The sequence below is a fragment of the Coffea eugenioides genome, chromosome 2 (genome assembly GCF_003713205.1).
Source record: "Coffea eugenioides isolate CCC68of chromosome 2, Ceug_1.0, whole genome shotgun sequence".
Taxonomy (NCBI): domain Eukaryota; kingdom Viridiplantae; phylum Streptophyta; class Magnoliopsida; order Gentianales; family Rubiaceae; genus Coffea; species Coffea eugenioides.
Genome location: NC_040036.1, coordinates 19,242,608 through 19,264,400, shown reverse-complemented (window position 1 = coordinate 19,264,400; position 21,793 = coordinate 19,242,608). Strand labels below are relative to the sequence as shown.

General features: G+C 35.6%; 3 protein-coding genes and 2 non-coding genes across 6 annotated transcripts; 3 read left to right on the top strand and 2 right to left on the bottom strand.

Annotated features, from left to right (window-relative positions):
- Window positions 1–1,455: 1,455 nt before the first annotated feature.
- LOC113761379 (probable fructokinase-6, chloroplastic) lies at window positions 1,456–5,661 on the top strand. Of its 2 annotated transcripts, none has more exons than XM_027304340.1 (7): window positions 1,456–1,993; window positions 2,560–2,786; window positions 2,953–3,165; window positions 3,556–3,753; window positions 3,886–4,023; window positions 4,558–4,674; window positions 5,180–5,661. In XM_027304340.1, exons 1-7 carry the CDS (start codon window positions 1,825–1,827, stop codon window positions 5,312–5,314), a joined length of 1,197 nt encoding a protein of 398 aa, XP_027160141.1. In that variant the 5' UTR covers window positions 1,456–1,824; the 3' UTR covers window positions 5,315–5,661. The 2 variants fall into 2 exon arrangements, with proteins under 2 accessions (XP_027160141.1, XP_027160142.1); XM_027304341.1 differs by having other exon boundaries at window positions 1,457–1,993; window positions 2,575–2,786.
- A 1,581-nt stretch (window positions 5,662–7,242) lies between these two features.
- Window positions 7,243–7,595, top strand: LOC113753962 (polcalcin Bet v 4). Its single transcript, XM_027298245.1, has one exon. It carries the CDS (start codon window positions 7,304–7,306, stop codon window positions 7,556–7,558), a length of 255 nt encoding a protein of 84 aa, XP_027154046.1. The 5' UTR covers window positions 7,243–7,303; the 3' UTR covers window positions 7,559–7,595.
- Window positions 7,596–8,883: 1,288 nt separating this feature from the next.
- LOC113762809 (probable serine/threonine-protein kinase PBL23) lies at window positions 8,884–12,317 on the bottom strand. The gene is made up of 6 exons (XM_027306411.1): window positions 11,316–12,317; window positions 10,952–11,209; window positions 10,695–10,867; window positions 10,440–10,519; window positions 10,199–10,346; window positions 8,884–9,517 (listed from the first exon to the last, which is right to left on the bottom strand). Exons 1-6 carry the CDS (start codon window positions 11,887–11,889, stop codon window positions 9,173–9,175), a joined length of 1,578 nt encoding a protein of 525 aa, XP_027162212.1. The 5' UTR covers window positions 11,890–12,317; the 3' UTR covers window positions 8,884–9,172.
- Window positions 12,318–20,089: 7,772 nt separating this feature from the next.
- Window positions 20,090–20,171, top strand: TRNAS-AGA. Its single transcript has one exon. It is a non-coding gene; the product is annotated as a tRNA-Ser (tRNA).
- Window positions 20,172–20,239: 68 nt separating this feature from the next.
- On the bottom strand, window positions 20,240–20,313 carry TRNAN-GUU. Its single transcript has one exon. It is a non-coding gene; the product is annotated as a tRNA-Asn (tRNA).
- Window positions 20,314–21,793: the final 1,480 nt, after the last annotated feature.

The window sequence follows — 21,793 nt, the reverse complement described above, 5'->3', positions numbered from 1 at the left end:
ATAAAGAGGTAGTAATTCGTCAAACATGAAGTAGAATAAAAGTTCAAACTCACATCGTCAGAGCTAGGAATTTAGGAATTCTGGAGCGGTAGAAAGCCCAGGGAGAAATCCACCAGTATTACCCCGCAACGTAGCAATCTTCATTGTCTTATTGTTACCTTTGACAGGATAAATCGATCAACATAATCTTAAGGCCAATTTTTTCTTCTTTTTTTTTTTTTAAGTGCCTTAGCTTGTATATATATATATTAAATATCCAACTGCTTTGGTTATACGTGAAGGAGCTGGAGAAGATTGGTTCCACGCTATGGACCTGCGGGACGACGATTGGAAGATGACCGGTACCGGAGAAGAAACGGGAGCTGGAGGTTGGGCTTATCAGAAGTTTAGAACCAGGCTTGTATTAGAGGCGTGATAGAATAGACAGTAAAGAGGTGACCTTCAGGCTTCGGCCTATCACCAATGGTGGACCAAACCTGAAGAATTGGACTTGGGCTAACTCTAAGTCTCCTTTGTAAAGATCTCAATCTGGGATCCTACTTTCAGTGTGACCCGCTAGAAGAAATGTCGGTGATGGTTGTTTTTTTTTTTTTAGGATACATTCGTAGTACAGTTTATGATTAATTCTGTTTGAATTGAGTCGAACCCTTACAGGGAAGATGCTGGTTACATATCAAGCTAATTTGGTCTGAAATAGGGGTTAGGGCTTAAATAGGAATCTCACGTTGTAATTAATTAAATTGGATATGGGGACAACATCATGTTATAATTTGAAAATATGTGATATTTTAGCTATTAATCAAATTTTAACTACACCATAAACTTTTTTATATTAACAAAAGAAACAATTTGCTATTGTGAGCTTATTCTCATTTACTATAGATTTTGCAAAAAAATGCTTATAAGAAGCTATTAGAGTAAGGTGATCAGCTAAAGTTACTTTACGGTAGTTTTAGACATTAACAATTTTTTACTACTAAAAAAATCTAAAATTTAGACATAAAACCCAAAATAAGGACTTTCAAATAAAGAAATAGTTTGTTCAAAAAAAATGTTTCATGCTTCACACGATCTACGGCTTAGAGTACATTAAGTTTGCCTTTGACGTATTTGACTTTATACAATTTTTTTTTTTATCTATTATCACCGTCTACCCCCGCTTTCGCTCCTATTCCTAATTTTATTTTAACCTATATAGTTCATTGTCTTACGTTGGTTATTGGGCCCGAGGGAGGAGGAGGGGATGGGTGGTGGGGACCGCCGGGCAGATGGAGGCATTACAGGGCGCAGAAGGACTTAGAGCTGACTGGTTGTCCATTGGAAAAGGCCCCACCATAGCAGCCACTTGGCAATCGGACAGACAACCAAAACCTGTTGCCACTTTCTATGTTAACGGTTAAATTGAATAACAGCTAGTAGACCGTCGTATTAGTCCTAACTCCTTCCAACTTATCATCGTTTCGAACAAAAAAAAAAAAAGTATTGGTACTAACTCCTAACTCCTAAGCGATCTTCGCTTTCTCCGATCTTCCCTCCCTCATTATTCACTCCTCTGTCACTCTTCTTATGTTCAGAAAACTAGCTCCAAATTGCACCTACTCAATCCGACAGCTCCGAGATTCAAAACAATTATCCTATTAGCTAGTATTTAATTTACAACAATTTCACATCGATTAATCCAAAGCCTAAACCACCATATTCCCTCAGGGGCCATCAATTTTAACGCTTACAGTAATTTAATTTGTTGCAGCTCAGCTCAAGTTCTTGAGATCAACTCAAAATTTTGCCTTGCGCCCTCTTTTCTTTTCTCCGTTATTTGAATATATGGCTCTTCATTCTGCTGCTCTATGCTTCAACAACATTTCTTGCAATCCTCAAACTTCTGGGGCCTTTCGGCAGCTCTCTGCTCCCTCATTTTTCCGCCCATTTACTGTTAAGGCTTCAGGTTTTTCTTCACCATCACCGGTTGCCCTTCCGCGATTTAAGCTTCAAGGTATTGCTTTGTTTTCCCCACTGGAATCGATTACTTAATTTGCTATGCAGGATCAACTCAATTAAGTGTTTTTTTTCCTCCTCGATTTTGCTCTCCATATTTTGCAGAACACCTTCACTAGACTTGTGCTTTGATACTATCGTTATGGAAGGCAATCAATAGGGCAAAACTAAGAAAAAGTCACATGAATTATGTGAATCACAGTTCTAGTGTGGTGCCCTGCATGCTGCTACACCTGATTAAATAGGGAGAGATTGATTAATCAATAATAATACCTTACGTAGCTGTTGATAACTTGGATTCAGCATTTAGCCGGTGGTTTAGGTTGGTAGTAGAAACAAGTTGTGTGATGATTAAACCTCTTCTCATTGCCTTTACAATGTCCAATTTTTAAACTAATTGGGACAATATATAGTCATTTACTAGGAACTAGAATCATCTAGTCTTTTAATTAATCAGATCAACCGTTCGAATGCCCTTCTTGGATTGAGTAGTTATTTTTAACTAACTTTGGTTAATGCTATTGAATATAGAATTAGTAGTTCTTATTTTTTGAATCCCCTAAGTTGCAACTCCATTAGGTAAAGCATTGCCAATTGATAATGGAGCACCCGAAAAGGATGAGTCGTCCCTTGTGGTTTGCTTTGGGGAATTGTTAATTGATTTTGTCCCGACTGCAAGTGGTCTCTCATTAGCTGAAGCACCTGCATTCAAAAAGGCTCCTGGTGGTGCACCTGCTAATGTTGCTGTTGGCATTGCTCGCCTTGGTGGTTCATCAGCTTTCATTGGGAAGGTGTGACATCTCTGTACTCTGTTAGTCGTTGTTGATTATCATATACCTTCAAAATTATGAACTTATAATGTTACTACTGACGTATTGAAGGAATCTTCCAAAAAATTTACATGTTCTCATGAAAAATTCTGTTTTTCTGGTCAATGTTTTAATGACCCATCCACAGGTTGGGGAAGATGAATTTGGATACATGCTTGCTGATATTTTGAAGGAGAACAATGTCAATAATGAAGGGATGCGCTTTGATCCTGGTGCTCGAACTGCTTTGGCATTTGTAACCCTAAGAAAGGATGGGGAGCGTGAATTCATGTTTTACCGCAATCCTAGTGCTGATATGCTGCTTCAAGAGACTGAGCTCGATCTTGACTTAATTAGGAAGGTATACATTACTATCTATGTAGAGATGTTGAAGCAAACTAATTATGGCCAAAAAGATGATCTCCACAATACATGATACTGGTGTATGTAGTATCTGACTTATGATTATGACCTAAGGCTTGGTGGTTTGTTGACTTTTAAAAGTAAGTAGCACCAAAAGTTTAGCTAGTCCATCATCTCTATTTTCACGCTTTTGCATCTGTTACTGTATAGTTTCTGCCATGTCATGATTGTAGAGATCCTTTCTTATTTAAGTCTTTTGCAGGCTTGCAGCCCTTTTTGTTGTAGCATTTGCAGTTTCTGGAAAATAGTTACCTCCTACAGCTTTGATTTACCGATATTTATTTTGATAGGTAACTTAAATCATGACATTGCTTGTTATCTATGACAGGCAAAAATATTTCATTATGGTTCTATAAGCTTGATTACAGAACCATGCAGATCAGCGCACCTTGCAGCTGCAAAAGCTGCAAAGGATGCTGGGGCAATTTTGTCTTATGACCCAAATCTAAGGCTACCACTGTGGCCATCTGCAGAAAGTGCAAGAGAAGGGATCTTAAGCATATGGGAGACTGCTGATGTGATTAAGGTATACCTCCTTCTAATTTTATTATCTTCAAGAGTCTGTGTTATCTGTTGGTGTACATGCTGAAACAACAGTCTTTTTGCAATTTCAAAATGTCGATATCTATTTCATTTTTGGGTTGACATTGATCACCAGATAAATGAGAATGAGATTTCATTTCTGACCCAAGGGGAAGATCCATATGATGATTCTGTAGTTCGTAAATTGTATCATCCTGACCTCAAGTTACTCCTTGTCACTGAAGGCTCAGAAGGATGCAGATATTACACTAAGGTAAGCTTGTAAATTTTTCAATCCCTCCCTACTTGTTTCTGTGTTTCCAGCTGCGCATGTAGTAGGTCTGAAAAACATTCTATGCTAGTTTAAAAGAAAAATATTAGGCATTTGTGGAGTATCATTTATTATTCTCAAATTCTTAAAACCGCTAGACTCCAGGAGTTAAAGATCTTAAACTTGCTGAACTTTTTAGATTGTAGTTCAAGATTTGAACCATAAATGTCTATTTCACAGGACAATAAAATCCTTTGTGTTTTCTTTGTATGATGTTTCATAGACCATTATCCTGTGGATGCTTTTATTCTTCCTAAATGTTATCAGGGGCACTTGATGCATAGCTATTACATATTTGAGGATATGGTTTCTTCTTTGAACTACAAATTTAGAAGCTGCTAACACAAAAAGTGCATGTTAAAAAAATGTTCAGAATTTTCTGAATTTCGATGCCAATGTTGGCTTACAAGTCATGATATTGTTTATTGTTAAAGAATAGGTGTAAATCAAACACTTCTTGGTGATTGACTTCTACAGGAGTTCAATGGAAGAGTTAAAGGTTTGAAAGTGGAAGCTGTGGACACAACAGGTGCTGGAGATGCCTTTGTGGCTGGAACTTTATCACAACTAGCAACTGACATATCACTGCTTGAGGTATTATCTTTCAGGAACGGCACTTCTCCTGCTGATAGTCTTAAAATTGTTTTTCTTTACATTGTCTATGATTTTCAGTTTCCATCTTTTCTCGCTTCAACATTTTTCTTGATGACATACCTTAAATGATAATTAAATTGATGTTAAATGTCAACAGTTAAGAAGGCTTGAAAACGTCTTTTTGAAGTGAACAAAGCTGCAATTTTGAGGAAAAAAGTTACAAAATCCCAAGTCTGTTTGGTTTTAGCCTTGTCCCATACATAAGGGGATTTCATCTTTTATAGGGTGGAAATAATGGTTGAGGACCTAAATTCTTTAAGCTGTTTTTGTTGTTTCTCTCATAAATTTCAATTGAAATTAAGCATTTCTAGAGCTCGATGCTTGACCTTGATTTGACAGCAGTTCTGATTCAGATGATCTTGTATCTTTATCTCTTATATATACTTCAATTACCTTATCTCTATCTGCTTTGGAAAGCGATGATAAACTATGAAACCTTTTACAGGATGAGGCCCGACTTAGAGATGCTCTCAGGTTTGCTAATGCATGTGGTGCCTTGACTGTCACAGAGAGAGGTGCAATCCCTGCTTTGCCAAGCAGAGAAGCTGTGCTGGATGTCCTCCTTAAAGCTGTAGTGTAGCTGGTCATTTAATGTTATCTGCAACTGTTTAACCACATTCAGCAGTCTTTGTCTTTTTGTAAGGGCTCATCACCATTTGCTTTCACACACATAATTGTGAACGAGCACATTTGTTGAGTCCAGGTAGGCCAGAATTCTCAAGTATAGATGAACTCTGTTTTTTCTATCTAGTAGTTATGGAAGTGGAGGTTCAGATCAGCTCCAATTTGATAGAAAATTTTGTACAATGTATTGCTGCCAGTTTGGCAGGTTTCGACAATAACAGGGCCTGGTGTATTAGTCTTATTACAAGTCTTGATTGGCAATAAAAGGTTCCATGTTCTTGCTGAATATTATTCTCAGTTGAACTCTTGAGTAGTGTTATATCAGTTACAACATTTGAGAATGGACTGTTATACCTTTGATCTTTTTGAGTCTTGACATTTTACTTGTACTTGGTTCTGATTGACTACACAGGGCTGTGTCATGGGAAGTGAAAAGTGGCATTAGCTTCATTAAAAGATTTCTTCAATTTTAACCAAGAACAGGAAAAGTCAACCCGTTGTTTGACCCCAGCCTGAGATGGACAAAAGATAAAGAGCTTTTATACGCTTTCAGCACAAATCTTCAGAACTTCAAAAATTGTCGAAGACGTAGCCAAGTAGGCATTAGAAGTCCAATAAAACCTCTATAAATTAATAAGGTTAGGACCATACAAATTGGTACTTACAATTCAAAGAAACATTTATTTAATTAACTAAAGTTTTATTTTATTTTACAAAAATATGAATTATTCTATTATTAATAAAAGGAGGCAAAAAGTTTAAGAAATACAAATAATCTTTATCTACTTGATTTGCAAGTATAATTTAACTCTATTAATGTTTTCAATATAATTTAACTGACACGTAATTGATGTCATTTTTTTTGAGGTCAGGTTAAAAAAGATTTAGAAATACAAAATGATGGATGCCTACATTTATTTCATTAAATGCATACAATGAATCAAATTAACAATATTACATATATAAATGATAAAAACGTTTTCTTATAATAAGCAAACACAAAACCTTCTTACATATCTCACTATGGTTTCTGTATCGAAAGTGTTCATAAATCAACTATGACTGATCAAATGCTAAACCACATAAATCCATCAAATACTAAATCATGCTAAATTATTATGCGAGTATAGTAAAGAGCATCACATCACATACACTATAAATAATTCTAATAATGGGTTTCAAAAAAAATAAATAACAATAGGCTCATATTAAGATATGATATGTAATTTTAGCGAATTATTAATTTATGATATGAATGGGATCAAAGGTTATGTAAGGCTTTCAAAAAAATTATTATCTTACTAGTTTAATAAAATTATTAATTTAGCTCATTAGCCCAAATTGGGATTGAGAAAAGTATTATTTAAATGTCTACAATTCAAGTTTACAAAGATTTTTCTGCAAATTTATCGAGTATAAATTTATAGGGATTTTTTTTTTGTAAATGCTGACAATTAATTTTTATTATTATAATTCAACAATATCATTTCTATTATTTAAATGTCTACAATTGAAGTTTATAAAGATTTTTCTGTAAATTTATCGAGTATAAATTTATAGAGATTTTCCGTAAACGTCTACAAATTAAAGTTTATTATTCTAATTCAACAATATCATTTCTGTAGATGACACATCGCATACGAATTGTACTCTTCCGTGTCAAGAAGCAGCAGCAAAACCAAAAAAATTATGTTAATAACAAATTTGAGGCAGCAAATCCCGTCTCCCCGAGAGCTGAAGAAAAATTTTCGGTAAGACCGCTGAAACAGAGCGCTTTTAGTGGTGAAGCCGATTGGAAAGCTTCTTCCCAAACCGATACTAACCCGAAAGACAAGGATGGCCATATCCTTCCCGTACAATATCCACTCTATAAATGTCCGCATTCTGGTATTTTTCTAGATGCCAAACAACTTGTCATTCTAATCTAATCACCCTCGCAACCAAAATGGCTGATGATGCACAGGACCAGGCTGACCGAGAGAAAATTTTCAAGCGTTTTGATGCTAATGGTGATGGACAAATTTCTGCGGCGGAGCTTGGGGATGCCCTGAAGGCTCTGGGCTGTGTCACAGGAGACGAAGTCAAGCGTATGATGGATGAAATTGATACTGATGGCGATGGCTTCATTTCCAAAGAGGAGTTCACAAGTTTCGCGTTGGCCAATAGGGGTTTAATCAAAGATGTTGCCAAGATATTCTAGTCTCCCTTCTTCTTTTTCGTTCTGCCATCTCATGCAGATTTCAGTAAATTTTTTTCTCTTCATAGTTTTCTGACTTGGCTCAATTCGTCCATGTCATAGACTTGGTATTTACAAGTGCATTTCCCAGTAGTTAAGCTGTAACGTGAATTTTGTGTCATCTATATATGTAACTACCTGCTCAATACAAAATTCATAACTATCAGTTTTGCCAAGTTTTTCAGAGCAAGAACTAAAAGAATATGGGGCAGCTTGCGAGCTGCGATCCCAGTTGCATATATTAATTCAAACCACGTGGTTAGCAACTTGGCATAATATATTTTGTGAAATCTGTTTCTTTCCCATGTGGAAGTCTTTCTTAAATGGTAAACCAATTGCTGGGCAGTTGACCATATTTTGGCCTTTGTAACTACCATTCTAATTGTTAATTGTCTCTCCTCTCAACATACCAAAACCTGAAATTGATTGATCAACGTGCTCTGACCATGCAGCTGGAGCTTAGGCGACTATTGCGAAAATGCAGAACTTAAGAGATGGAATTTGAGCGGATTAGGCGAACAAGTTAATATCAGTAAACATTAATTCAGCCTTGTTAGGTGGTATAGAAAACCAAATGTTGTTAAGCTGTTGACATCTCTAAGTATGCCCGCGATGTTGACGGTTCAGAACAATTTATAGATCCAAGGGAAGGACTCGCATTGCTGGTGTCCTACTAAGAGAATGAAAAGTAAAAGGAAATTAGGGCTGTTCTTTTTCTTTTTTTATGCCAAAGAAAGTTTGAGTAGATTCGACTCCTATCATCCCTATGATCAAAGCATGTCCCGGAAATTAGGGCATTTCTTTTTCAAGGGATAATTTCATAAACCTCTCATGAGGTTTGTAATGATTGCAGTCACCGCTCTTGAGGTAAGTAAGAAATTTAATTTAGTTCTTTGCAGAAAAATTAAAGTCATTTTTCAAGGCATCATCATTTTTAAATGTCTGAACCTTTTTAACCTTTGCTAAGTAAGTTGAGAAGAAATTATTTTTAACAAATGCATTCGTACTAATAGGTTATTTATAAATCTAAGCAAGAAGTCCATTTAAATGACCCAAGAATTGAATATAATGTATTAGGTAAGATGATGTTAGAATTTTTGAATAAAATAATATTTGCAAAATACAGTTTTCTTTTATCTTTATGCCTACTTTTCACTTAAGATTGGTAGAGTCGTCAAGCTGTTATAGTCTTTTCATAACACCAAGGGCGGTAAATGTAATTTTTCAAACTTTAAGGGAAGTGACTGCAATTGTTAGAAACCTTAGGGGAGATTTATGAAATTACCCCCTTTTAAAATTGAATGACCTTGTTGCATAGAACAGACCAGGCATGAGCACCTTGCAAAAGCTAGGTCTCCGGTCTCACACAAAAGTTGCAGTCTACGCGTGCAAAGAAACATCATCTATCCCTTTGAAAGCAATATATATACACAGACACACTGACACTCATAGCTCATCAGACGGTGCCATTTCTATACACAATGTTAAGATAACTAATCAGTTCTAGCCTAAAAAGTCTCTTTAAGCAATCCATCAAATCAAATCCTATACTAGATGTTATCACTGCTGCGCTGCATATCACCTGCAGTACAGATGATCATCTTCCTCAAACTCTGAAACTCCAAGCATAGCTAAAGCTAAATGACTCTTCATTTCACTTTTTGTCTGCTGCAATTGAGAGTAACAGTCACCGACAAAATTGTTAGCCGCCGAAGTAGCTTTCTTTCTGTTTAAGCTATTGGACTTTGCTCCTCTTAATATTGCAACAATCTCATCAATGCTGGGCCTGCGGGATTCTTCGCTGTTTACACACGCATTCGCTGCTTGAACCATCTGGGATATCCGATTCGAGTACTTGTGAGTGAACTTGAGTCGTGGATCCAGCAACTTTTCTAGGGGCCCTTGTTGCACTAATGGTTTTGCCTGGAAGAAGGGCGAAAGGGAATCTTCAGTTTTCCATTTCTACTTGAATAAGAAATAGGGGCGAAAAATATCTAAGAAAATAGGAACAACAAAGAGTTGAAACTTATTTGCTTTCTCCCCTCGTCCAAATTCACTGCGTTTGTTGACCTTGCACCTAACATTCCTTGGCATACACGCCCAACAGACATGCTGATCCAATCTTGACAATACCCAATAGTTATTACAGAGGGACCAATTACCTATTTAGCAAGGTTTCACTTAGTTTGAAAGATTAAAATCAAGGCAAACTATTATGATATCATATTATGTTTGTCGCCATGAGCAATCACTGTAGATGTAGATAAGAATATGATTTGGAGTTGTTTTCAAAGAATCTCGTGACCGAAACTGCTAAGATGCAAGAATGCTGTTTATCAGCACAATAAACACATCCATTCGAACCTAGGGAAGAAACGAACAAGACTAGGCATTTGTGATGTAAATCTAACCATTAGCAAGAATACTTGCGATCATATCCCCAGAAAATGATTGATTGACCGAACCAGACATTATGGTGCACCATCAACAATCTACTTAAAAATGTGGTGAAATATGTGCTATCTTCAGTGCATCTATAATTATTAGACAAAGAGAATAGCAGGCTGTGTAGCAGATTAGGTGGTAAATGAATTGATGGCCTACCCATAAAACCAAATTTTCTTCTCCGGGTCCTCTTTTTGCCTCGATAGGTTTCCTGCCGGTGATGAGTTCCAAAAGGACAACCCCAAAGGCATATACATCGGTCTTATCAGAGACCTTGCCGTGCTGAAAATACTCGGGTGCTAAATATCTGTCATTAGTCCGTCCATGAAAAAAGTCAGTCCGAGTCACATATTCCTATTTGTCAACACTTACTTATCAGTTTTTCTGATATAATTCATACCCGAATGTTCCTTTCACAGTCTTGCAGAGGAAGGGCAAGGAGGGTGCAGGAGTCCACGTAGCTAATCCAAAGTCACACAACTGCATACATCACAGTAGAGGATTAGAATAGCACAGCATTATTGAATAGAAATAGTAATAAAACCCATTAGGTCCAACTAAATGGCTAAACAGACAATTTATAAAAAAAAAAAAAAAAGTTACAGTTGGAAGGTGACCAAAGATCAGCAAAATGAAATTTCTTCCTAGTTCCTACCTTTGGTGTCTTCCTGGAAGTAAGAAGGATGTTTGAGGGCTTGATGTCCCTATGAACAATACATCTTTCTGTCCCATTATGTAAATAACTAATTGCCTCTGCAATACCAACAGCAACCCTGTATCTAGCAGACCATGGAAGTGCCGGACCACCCCTCACTCCCCTTTTCTTTTCTGCAAACAAATTTCTCCAAATCAGACAAGAAACTTCACCATAAATTGAGCCCGCGTTTGAGATAAAAGGACAAGAAATCATACCATGTAAATATCGCTCCAAGCTTCCTCCAGACACATATTTGTAGACCAAAAACAGACCCTCCTCAGGATCAATGCAAAAACCCACAAGAGGAACAATGTAAGGGTTGTGGAGAGAACTAGCAATCATCAATTCCCTGCAAAATGCCTTTGAAGATTCCTTGTCTTCCTTATCCAACCGCTTAATTGCCACAGCAGTCCTCAAAAGTCCAACTCTTCCTCTAAAAACACAGCTCAATGCACCTCTACCCAAAACTCTACCTAAACAAAAAACAAACGCAACAAGATCAGTCAAAATCACAAGCACATCAATCAAAACAAAAACTGACAAAAGGCATTCGATTAAAAGTTCACCACTTTTAAGTACCTGTAGAAAAATTGCAAGTTGCATAAACGATTTCGGCATAGCTGAACCTAATCAAATAATGTGCCACAGGAGAAATGCTCCTTTCAAGGGACTCAATTCTCTTCCACTTTAACTCTCTAGACTTGGAATCAATCACCCCATTATCCAAATTCACCATCAAAACAGTAGCAGAAGAAGACTTGTTCATCACATTCATTGATTCAAGCTCAACTTGAGAACAAAAACTGAACCTGAAAGAGGAGTGCACTGACTGAGGCTCAGCACTATTCAACTCTGCCCCACAGCCACCAGACTCTGCAAGCAACCAAGCCTTATTATGCTCCAAACTGTTCCCACCCTTATCTTTCTCCTCCTCATCCTTGCCGGAACCTCGCCGCCGGTGATGTGGAATAAAGCAACCCAAACCAAAATCCCAGATCATCTTATACAATAAAGATTTGATTTTTATCTCATCATCATCATAGTAATCACAATATTTATCATCATCAGGGGCGGCCAAAGTTGAAGTCTTTGATGAAAATGAGTTGCGCAGAGGGACTATAGAGTTAGTGCAATTACTTCTTGAAAACACCATTTTGAGAGCGGATCTCAAAAAGTGCACAAAAACCCAGAAACCAAAAAGTTAGAAAGAATAAAGGTGGAGAGAGATGAGTGACGGACGTAGAAAAAAGTTGAAGCAACTTTGCTTCAAGGGTAGGAGAGAATTAAAACTCAACAAATGCAAAAACAAATTGTCTTGGGCAACTGGATTTACTAATACTATTTAAGCATTAAAAAAAAGGGGGATTCCTTAATTTATCATGTTAGTAACGGGAGATGGTGAGAGATGGTCCCAATAGGCTCAAAAGTTAATGGCATTATACTAAAGAGCAAGAGATGTATGAATGAATGAATGAATTGTCCAACCGAATAATGCAGCTGCTAGTAGGAGCAAAGAGAGAGAGGAGAGATTCTCGGTGTTAATGCTTAACAAGACAAACAGAACCCACGAAAGAGGGGGAGGTACGTTGCATAGCAAATATTAAAACAGGGGAGGCAGAGGAATGAGCACATGAGTAGATGGGACTAACCCACCATGGAGAATGGGATTATATCTAAATCCAAGAATTAATGTTAAGGGTGAACAAATTATTACCTACCTTTTCTAGAGAAAGAGATGCGTATCATTGTCATATTCATAGTAGTCATTATTACTAATCTTGACGGGAAGGGGGAAGTTTGGATTGGGTGTCAATGTGGGTTGAGATAATTGACAATAATTACTTGGAATATGGTAACATCAGATTATTTGATTCAATATCAGACCGAAGATGGCACCTGTAGTTTGGTGACCATCCATTTCAGTACTTATGCATCCCTCAAACGACCGCCATTGACATCCAAAGCTGGGCTCTCTTTGTCACTAGTTTGTTTAAGATGCTTGATTTTATTTTCATTAATTTGGCAAAAGGTCGATTGTGGATTTGGCAGGGATTTGATCCTCTGATCAGAGTGAGATTTGTCATTCTCCTTGGAGACAAATTAAATTGGTACAAATCTTTTACATTTTGCCAAGAGCGCGCATTGTAGAAATTCCAAGTTGGACTTTTGTTAATTGTTAATATAGTGCAGAGGAGTTGTTCGGTAGATGATCAAACTTTGTCCTGCCTAGTTAGAAACTCAAACTCAAATTTGGCTGCGCTCTTCATGTAAATTCTTGACATTGGAACTCTTCTATGGTTAATCTTGTAGGCTGTAGCAGTAGCAAAAACTTCCGTGAAGCATTGTGCCTTTTAATTATCCACTGATCTACATTTCCATTATTTTTTTTCCTTGATCTTTTGTGTAATAATAAATATATTGTTTTAGCAAGATCAACACAATGCTTGGAGAAAAGCTAAAGGGCAACAGATCAGGTACACAAATCTTTGTAATTTGGCTTGGATTAAGTTAAAACAAGGATTTAATGCTAGAGCAAATTCAACCTCAAATCACAGGTTTCCACAGCGAATTAATTTGGTGGGTGGGGGCCCCGGGGAGGAGTAACTGCTAGTTTCACAACTGCTTTTGTTTCCTACATCGGCAGATTTTTGTTGCAAAATTTATTGTTTGGGCAATTGAATTTCAAATTTTCAGCTTCAGTCCAAATATAGCTTTAAATTGATGCATGTCATTTTCTTCCCGTCTCACTCGTGGGGACTCTTGAAAGGATTGGCGTCTTGGACTTCAACGTAAAATTTTTCTAGACGGACTACTAATGGAGCAAAGAGTTAAAATTTCTGTTTTTTTTTTCCGTACTAACCTTTTATTTTTTTTAATTGGCGAGTACAACAGCAGTCAAAATTGAACAATAGAAAATCAAAACAAAATGATGTTTTTATCCCAACAGTTTTTTTTTTTTTTTCCAATGGTAACATTTCAAATTTTGGTGTACCGCAAATCAAGTGTGGAGATTCACGCATTAACAAATTGAAGGGGTCATAAAACGTGCCAAATGAGCCCCTCAAGAGTCAAGACGACCAGGTTTTTGGCATGTAGAGAACATATTATGTCTAGCTTTTGGCTAATGGTTTGGACGTAAATAATCCACGTAACGCCATTTTTGGTATTGTGGGAAGAAGAAGGGAGTTTTACAATTATTTCTTGCAGAGAATACAATCACACGTCTTGAATGCATCAAATCCATCGCAATAAGAAACAAGCTTGTGGTCTATTTGTGCTCTCCCTAATGGTTTTCATGCGTACGGTGCATTGCATTCATGTCGATCAATGCATTAAGCATGATTTTCTTTCGTGACGTTAAATTTCTATACTAGTTCGAATTTTAACTCGAGTACCACTATCAGTGATTGAGTTCGAGTTCAAGTACAACGTCATTCAAATTCAATTCGACTCGATAACACCCCTAAACATTCGTACCATGTCCCGCTAGGCAATTTGAAGGAGGATGAGGATCAAGAAATTAGTTCAATAGATTCTGGAAAAAGGCGAATTTTGTAGGCCTATTGTTGCTATTTGGGCCATGGAAAGAGCTGGCCAGTTTGTTGGTAAGGTTTTTGGTACGGTAGGTTTACTTGAATTTGTCAGGATAATTCGAGGAAAATCGAATCATTCTGAATCTGGTTTTTCCACGTGTAGACAAACAAAAATGGCTGCTACTCAATATTGGGACCTACAAAGATTATGGATGATTAATTATTTGAGTACGGTACGAAATTATGGTTTTGTTTAGAGACACGTATGATTGAACGAGGGGATAATTTTGGAGTATTAAAGTTTCCACCATTAGTTGGCTTGTCGTGTCATGATTAGGTGACTAATGCGTATTAAAGAAGACCATAAATCACGAATAATTGTTTTTAAGTATGTTCCAGAACCATTGAGCTAATTAACTATTACTGCTAAGGTGTTAGCAGCACTCGAGTAAATAATTATTGCAAAAGGCCATCAAAACAAAAAGAACAATTAAAAATCCTTGAAGGCAAATTAGTGAATTTTAAGAATAGGATGAGAGCTCCATTTAGATTTTAATTTGTAAAGAATCAGCACCATTTGCCTTGTTATTAAAAATGTTACTAACAATAATATTATGATGCTCTTAAAGGGGAAAAAAAATTGAAATGAAAGGCAATTAAATATTTGTTGAAATTACTTGCTGCAAACGGAAATGGATCACAGTTTTACTACTAATAAAGATAAGAAAATTTTGAAGTTGAAAACAAGGTCAACATTGACAAATGAAGAAAATAAATCCTCATGCAACGTTGACAAGAGGGAGATATGCATCAGTTGCCAACATGCGCCTACTCTTGGTGTTTAGTTTACTGATTTATCAATCATCGTGGCTTTGATTTATTGAAAAAAAATGAAATGATGAATTAAAAAGGAAAAGAAAAAAGAAATGTCTGGTTTCCCTTTTTTTTTTGGCTGGGGACAATAAAGACGTGTTGATCTTTGTTTCGATTGAGTGCTTGGTCACCTAATGACATAATAGTTGTGCCAATGTCTGAGGGGAGGTGCAAGGCTTCCACGTCACATTTACTTTTTGAAATCTAATTATTATGTTCTCATGCATCTTAATTATACAGTACTGTTTTTATTACTAAATGATAGGGCTCCTTACCCCCGCGCCCCCCCCTCCCCTCTAATTATTAAGATCCTTACAGTCAAACAAAAAATTATTAAGATCCTTTTTGTCCCTTTCATTAGTAGTTGGAAAACAAGTGATGGTACAATGTAAGCTATTCTTTGCAAGCAAAAAACCATTAAAACCTGTTTGGATTGCTAGTTTAGGAATTTCTATAAAATAAAATGTATTGTAACGATTTAATGTATGTAAAATCAAACAATGTGTTGGTGAAAAGATTAAAATTTTTCCTATAAAAAAACAATATTCCAAACAAAACCTTACATTTTGTGAAAGAGGTCGATAACCACATCTCAGAGATAAATTCCAGCTGAACCCCCAAACATCATATATTGAGATAACGCTGAGCTTACATGTAGTAGTAGTTAAACATGAAGGTTTATACAATAACAATCTTATAGTTATGCAATCACATCATAAAGAGAGCATCACACACACAACTACACTTCATATTTCCCGAGAAAAAAAAATAAAGTCACTTTTTTTTCTTTTTTAGGGGTGTCCCGCAGGGAGTGGATCTCGCAGACTATTCCCCACCCTCCACAACAATTTGCTGGCAGCAAGGTTCTAACTAGGGACCAAAGGCTCCATCTTCAACAACCTCAACCACCAGGTGATAACAATCTTATAGTTATAGATTATTGGGCTGATAACGCATCGAAAACATTTTTAGTTTATCTAGGACCATTCGAAGTATTATGGTGCAAAAAAAAAACGAAGGAAGAAAGAAAAAATTAACTTACAAGCCTGAAAATGAGATGGGGAATTTGCAGGCGTGGTTAATGGTTAGTGGTGTGATTCGCGCGAATTGTCAAAAAATGTGCATTTCTTTCATTATCCAATTGCAAATTGTCAATATATTCTTTTTGCTCATGATGCGTGAAGTCATCAAGAATGTGGGCCATGTGACGACCGGTTCGTGAAACATGGGCCATGGCTAATTCAATCTTGGTCCCAAGCTGCTTCATCTTCTCGGAGTCGCCAGTTGATAATACTCCGTCGCCTGTTTCTCCAAAGCTACTTCTGAGTTTTGAATTTTGACAAAAACTACATGTAGCCGTTGCGTTCCACATTTTACTGTTTTGGGACGAATCATAACCATAAAAGAGTAGTGTGCCTTGAGTAATAGACTGAAATATTATTTAGAATACTTAGTGTAACATCTTTTATGACATGATATTTCATGTGTGCGATATAAAAAGATAGTTAAGAATTTAAAATATAGTTGAAAAACTTGTTCAATACTGCATGGTAAAAGCAAAATAATGGGCCTGTTTGGAAGCTTGGTTTTTTACCAAGTTTGTATAATACTAGTTTTTTAACAACTTTTGCTACAGGAATCCCAAAAAACTTATCAAAGTTTTTAACCTACACACTTAAAAAATACACAAAAAAACTTTCTCTTCAACTTTTCTTATTTTTCCTCCCTCACCCAACCCACCACATCCTCCGCCGTCGGCCACCACCTCCACCACCGCTTCCGGCGCCGGTCACTATTCCGGCCTTCCTCTTTTTTTTCTCTCTCTCCCTCACCCCCTCTCCTCCTCTCCCCTCCCCCTTTGACCGATCTGTTGGCGTCCTTCTGAAAATTTTTTCCTTTTTTTTCTCCCTCCCCCCTCCCCTCTTCGCCTTTGCCTCCCCCTTTGACCGATCTGGTCGCGCGACCAGATCGCAAAGGGGGAGAGGGGAAGGGGAGGGGCCCGACCAGATCGCGTCACGAAGGGGGAGAGGGAGGGTGGCGGGGAAAGGGGAGGAGAGGGGAAGGGGACGGGTAGCGGGGAAGGGAGGGCGCGACCAGATCACATCGCGAAGGGGGAGAGGGAGGGTGGCGGGGAAGGGGAGATGGAGAAGAGGGATGGCGGGGAAGTGAGAGGGAGGGGTGGCGGGGGAGGGAGAGGGTAGAGAAAAAAGCAAAAAAAAAAAAAAGGGTAGCTGGGGAAGGAATGGGAAAGGAGAAGAGAGATGGCGGGGGGGAGAGGGAGGGGTGGCTGCCATGGAAGAGAAAAAAAGCTAAAAAAAAAAAAGACAGACTAGAAAGTTGCTGCCATGGAAGTCTCGGGAGAGGGAACAGTGGAGGGAAGGGGGAGGGAGAAGAAGCGGGAAGGGAGGAAGGAAAAGAAAAAAGAAAGAGAGAAAAAAAAAAGAAAAAAGAAAATGAAAGAAAGAAAATGAAAAGGAAAAAAAACTTGTTATCTTACAAAAGTTTTTCTACAACTTCTACAGTGATCTACAGTAAAGTTTTATACAAACATCTAAAAAACTCACCTTCGAAACAGGTTTAAAAAATTTTTTGTTTCCAAACGCACCCACTAGTATACTTGCAATTCTTGATCACCTTTGCCGGAATCTTGATTAATTGTGTCGACTCTTCTCACATTTTATTTGTTATAAACTTGATGAATTCAACTATATATAGACGCTAAATGCACAAATAAGCAAAAATGAAGCAACAATTCAACTTTGTTAAATCTGCATTAACCAAAAAGAAAAAAAGAGATAGATATGATGGTAATATGTTCTGAGCCCTGTCACAATTAAATGTGGCATTGCTTAAAAAATTCAGGCAGGTGCGTAGTGCACCCGTCTGATCCGGTGGTGGTTCAGTCCCTTCCGAGTTATCCCAAAATCTCTTCGGACCCTTCCCTCCCCATAACGTATGAAGTTATATGGAAAAAAAAAAGAAAAAATATTCTGAGCCCAAAATTTATGAACCACTCAGCGCCTGTAGTAATACTCCCCTATTTTTTAAGTGCACGCGCATGAGGCGCATGGCATGACGTAAACTTCTTCTGAAACAAAATACGTCCTGCATCTGCATGATGCCATAGTCAATACGACCACTCACACTGCTAAAGTAAAGAGTATTCTATAAACAAAGGAGGGATTAGAGAGTTTTAGGTGTGTTTGGATTTCAACGTTATTCGTAGACATATTTTTTAAATACTTTTTTATTTTATATATATTAAATTGTTACAGTAATTTTTCTAAAAAAAAGTCAGAAAAATACAATCTAAACAACCATTTAGGCTATTTATTGGTTGGTGAAGCCCTCATAAATGATGATGAAGCTTTCGTAAACGGGTGTGCTTGCTCTACTACACGTTATTTATGTATGCATGGCTGCAAGGTGTTATACTAATTTGTGGTTGCGTTTGTATTTGTTAATCTACCAACGCAATTCTCATTGTATTGTCAAACATGATCTTCCAAAGCTTGATAGTTATTGCACTAAGTCTGCAGATTTTTACGGACAATTTAAAGGTCTAATTCTACTTTGCACCTTCTAACTTGTATCCGTTTCTTATTTCGCACCCTAAATTTCAATTTGAAGCGCATCACACTGTACATCCTAAAACTCTTGGAACTAAGGAACGTATGAGTGATGTGCGAGTGTAGCGATTGCATATGGGTAGACGGATTGATTTAATTTTGCAATTTTTGCACTCGTGTATATGCTCCTTAGTTTGATTTATAGTTTATAATACAATGTGTCTAAAATTAAAAGTTTAGAATGTAAAATATAAATTAAAAAGCGCAAAGTAAAATTAATCATAATCTTCACATAAAAAGCATTCATCCAGACAGACATCATCCAAATTAGTGGCCACGGTACCGTACGTATAGAGAGTGTACACAGTGGACACCTTGACCTCAAAAATTTACCAATCATTTTTGCAGAATAAGTGAGGGTAAAATTAATCAGAATGAAATCTGACAATGCAACCAGATATACAATTTAATTAATTAATTAAATTTTTTTTTGTTGACAAGAGAATTCGCAACCGCTATCCGGGAGCATACAACTAGGTAAACACCGTTCGGTGCAATAGCCCACCAATCACACGAAGGAGTAAGACGCACTAGATAAACCCTGTGTAATGGACGGATGTCCCAGAAGAGGTTCGAAGTTGGGTTGGCAGAGAGACATAACACCAACTCCACCATATCGACCAAATCAAGGGACTAATTAATTAATTTTTTACACTTTGGTAATGAAACAGTAGATGCATATGCAACAGAGGCACAGGAAGTACTTGGGCAACGAGGGAGCACATGCACTCGTACTGGTTGAGATTTCTTGTCCCCATAATCCATGATTTAGACTAGTATTTGTCGTGGACAAAGGCATTCAGGCTTCAGCTAAAAATATTTGGAGACAGCAACTCCAGTTTGCCTTTGCTATTTTAGCAAAAAAAAAAAAAATCTATCTCAAAAGCATGCAAATCTTTAGAGTATGTAATACAGACAAGAAGCATAAAATTAAGGAAACTATTCGTCAATAATTATACTTTTTTTTTTTTGGTCGAAATGATAGGACGTCAATAACCATAGGGTATGGAAGTGATAATTTTGTGTAAATTAATCATGTATGATTGCTTCCGGCTTCCTGGTGCGTGTTTATATAGCACAAGCCGGCAGATCTTGTTGAAACGGGAAAAGGAGTCAACGTGGTTGTGACTTGTGAGGCCGAGGAATAATGGCAATTTGATCTTGAGCGAATTGGGCCACCGGTTCTTTTATGGCCCCTGTTTATTGATATGGGCCACCAGATCTATTCTTGGCAAAGCTCCAAAGGATCCAAGTTGGCTCCATTTTGTGATCTGAGGATATTATGCCTTTTATCACAATCCAGGAAGGATAACAACACGTGGGCGTGCCGGAGTGGTTATCGGGCATGACTAGAAATCATGTGGGCTCTGCCCGCGCAGGTTCGAATCCTGCCGCTCACGTCTCTTTCCTTTTGTAGTTTGTACCCCTGGCTCTCTGAGGGAGGGCAAAAAAATGCAAAGGCAAAGTTCGCTAGAAGGAGGGCTTGAACCTCCGACCTTGTGGTTAACAGCCACACGCTCTAACCAACTGAGCTATTCCAGCTTCTTGTTGAACTTTGGCACTCCAACAAACTGAGGCTGCGTTTGGATTGAGTGTTTTTGCACCTGTTTTTGAAAAACTGTTTTTCACATTCCAAATGCTACAGTAATGTGTATTTCAAAAACAACTTCAAAAACACCCATATCCAAACAATATATCAAAAACAACTCCAAATATATTTCAATTATGTATATTTAATTTGTATATTTTAATAAGTATATTTCAATTTGTATATTTTAATTATGTATTTTAATATGTATATTTCAATTATATTTTAATATATTTTAATATGTATATTTCAATTATGTATATTATATATATATTATATTAATATAAATATATTTATTTCAATTATGTATAATATTATATATATTATATCAATTGAAATAAATATTATATATTTATATAAATACATTTATTTATATATAAATTTATAAATATATTTATTCAATTTTGTTTTATAATATATATTAATATGTATATTTCAATTATGTATATTATACATAAATTATATTAATAATAATGTATATTATATATATTATACATTTCTAATATTATATATTTATAAATACATATTATAAATATTTTATTTTATTTATAATATATTTTTATATATTTATAATATATTTACATAAATATTATATGTTATATAAATTATATATAATATAATGTATAATATATTATACATTTATACATAATATATAAATATTTATGTTTATTTATAATATACATTTATATTATGTATAATATATAATATAATACATTTATACATTTATATTAATATACATAATATTAATTTTACATTTATACATAATATTAATACATGTATACATTTATATTAATTATATTAATACATTTCTACATAATATTAATATATATTTATAATTTATTAATTTATACATTTATATAATATTCATTTATAATTTATACATTTTTAATAATATACACTTATACATTTAAATATACATTTATATTATGTATTATATATATTAATACATTTATACATTTATATTAATATACATAATATTAATTTTACATTTATACATAATATCAATACATATATACATTTATATTAGTTATATAAATACATTTCTACATAATATTAATATATATTTATAATATATTAATTTATACATTTATAATAATATACACTTATAATTTATAATATATTTATAATATTCATTTATACATTTATAATAATATACAGTTATACATTTATAAATATATTTATATTATGTATTATATATAATATAATACATTTATATATTTTTATATGAATATATAAATATATTTATTTATAAATATCTATAAATGTATTATAAATGCATAAATGCATATTTATATAAAAATATAAAATTTATACATTTATAATTTATACATTTATATAATATTCATTTATAATTTATTCATTTATAATAATATACATCTATACATTTGTAAATATAAATGGATTATAAATGCATAAATGTATATTTATATAAAA

What these genes read in the sequence shown, in the direction of transcription:
- LOC113761379 (XM_027304340.1), top strand. Translation starts at nt 1,825, where the DNA reads ATGGCTCTTCATTCTGCTGCTCTATGCTTCAACAACATTTCTTGCAAT. An exon ending in CATCAGCTTTCATTGGGAAG is followed by an intron (nt 2,787 to 2,952) that starts GTGTGACATCTC and finishes ACCCATCCACAG; the next exon opens with GTTGGGGAAGATGAATTTGG. An exon ending in CTGACATATCACTGCTTGAG is followed by an intron (nt 4,675 to 5,179) that starts GTATTATCTTTC and finishes AACCTTTTACAG; the next exon opens with GATGAGGCCCGACTTAGAGA.
- LOC113753962 (XM_027298245.1), top strand. Translation starts at nt 7,304, where the DNA reads ATGGCTGATGATGCACAGGACCAGGCTGACCGAGAGAAAATTTTCAAG.
- LOC113762809 (XM_027306411.1), bottom strand. Translation starts at nt 11,889, where the DNA reads ATGGTGTTTTCAAGAAGTAATTGCACTAACTCTATAGTCCCTCTGCGC. An exon ending in AACTTGCAATTTTTCTACAG is followed by an intron (nt 11,210 to 11,315) that starts GTACTTAAAAGT and finishes TTTTTTGTTTAG; the next exon opens with GTAGAGTTTTGGGTAGAGGT. An exon ending in ACTGTGAAAGGAACATTCGG is followed by an intron (nt 10,347 to 10,439) that starts GTATGAATTATA and finishes GACTAATGACAG; the next exon opens with ATATTTAGCACCCGAGTATT.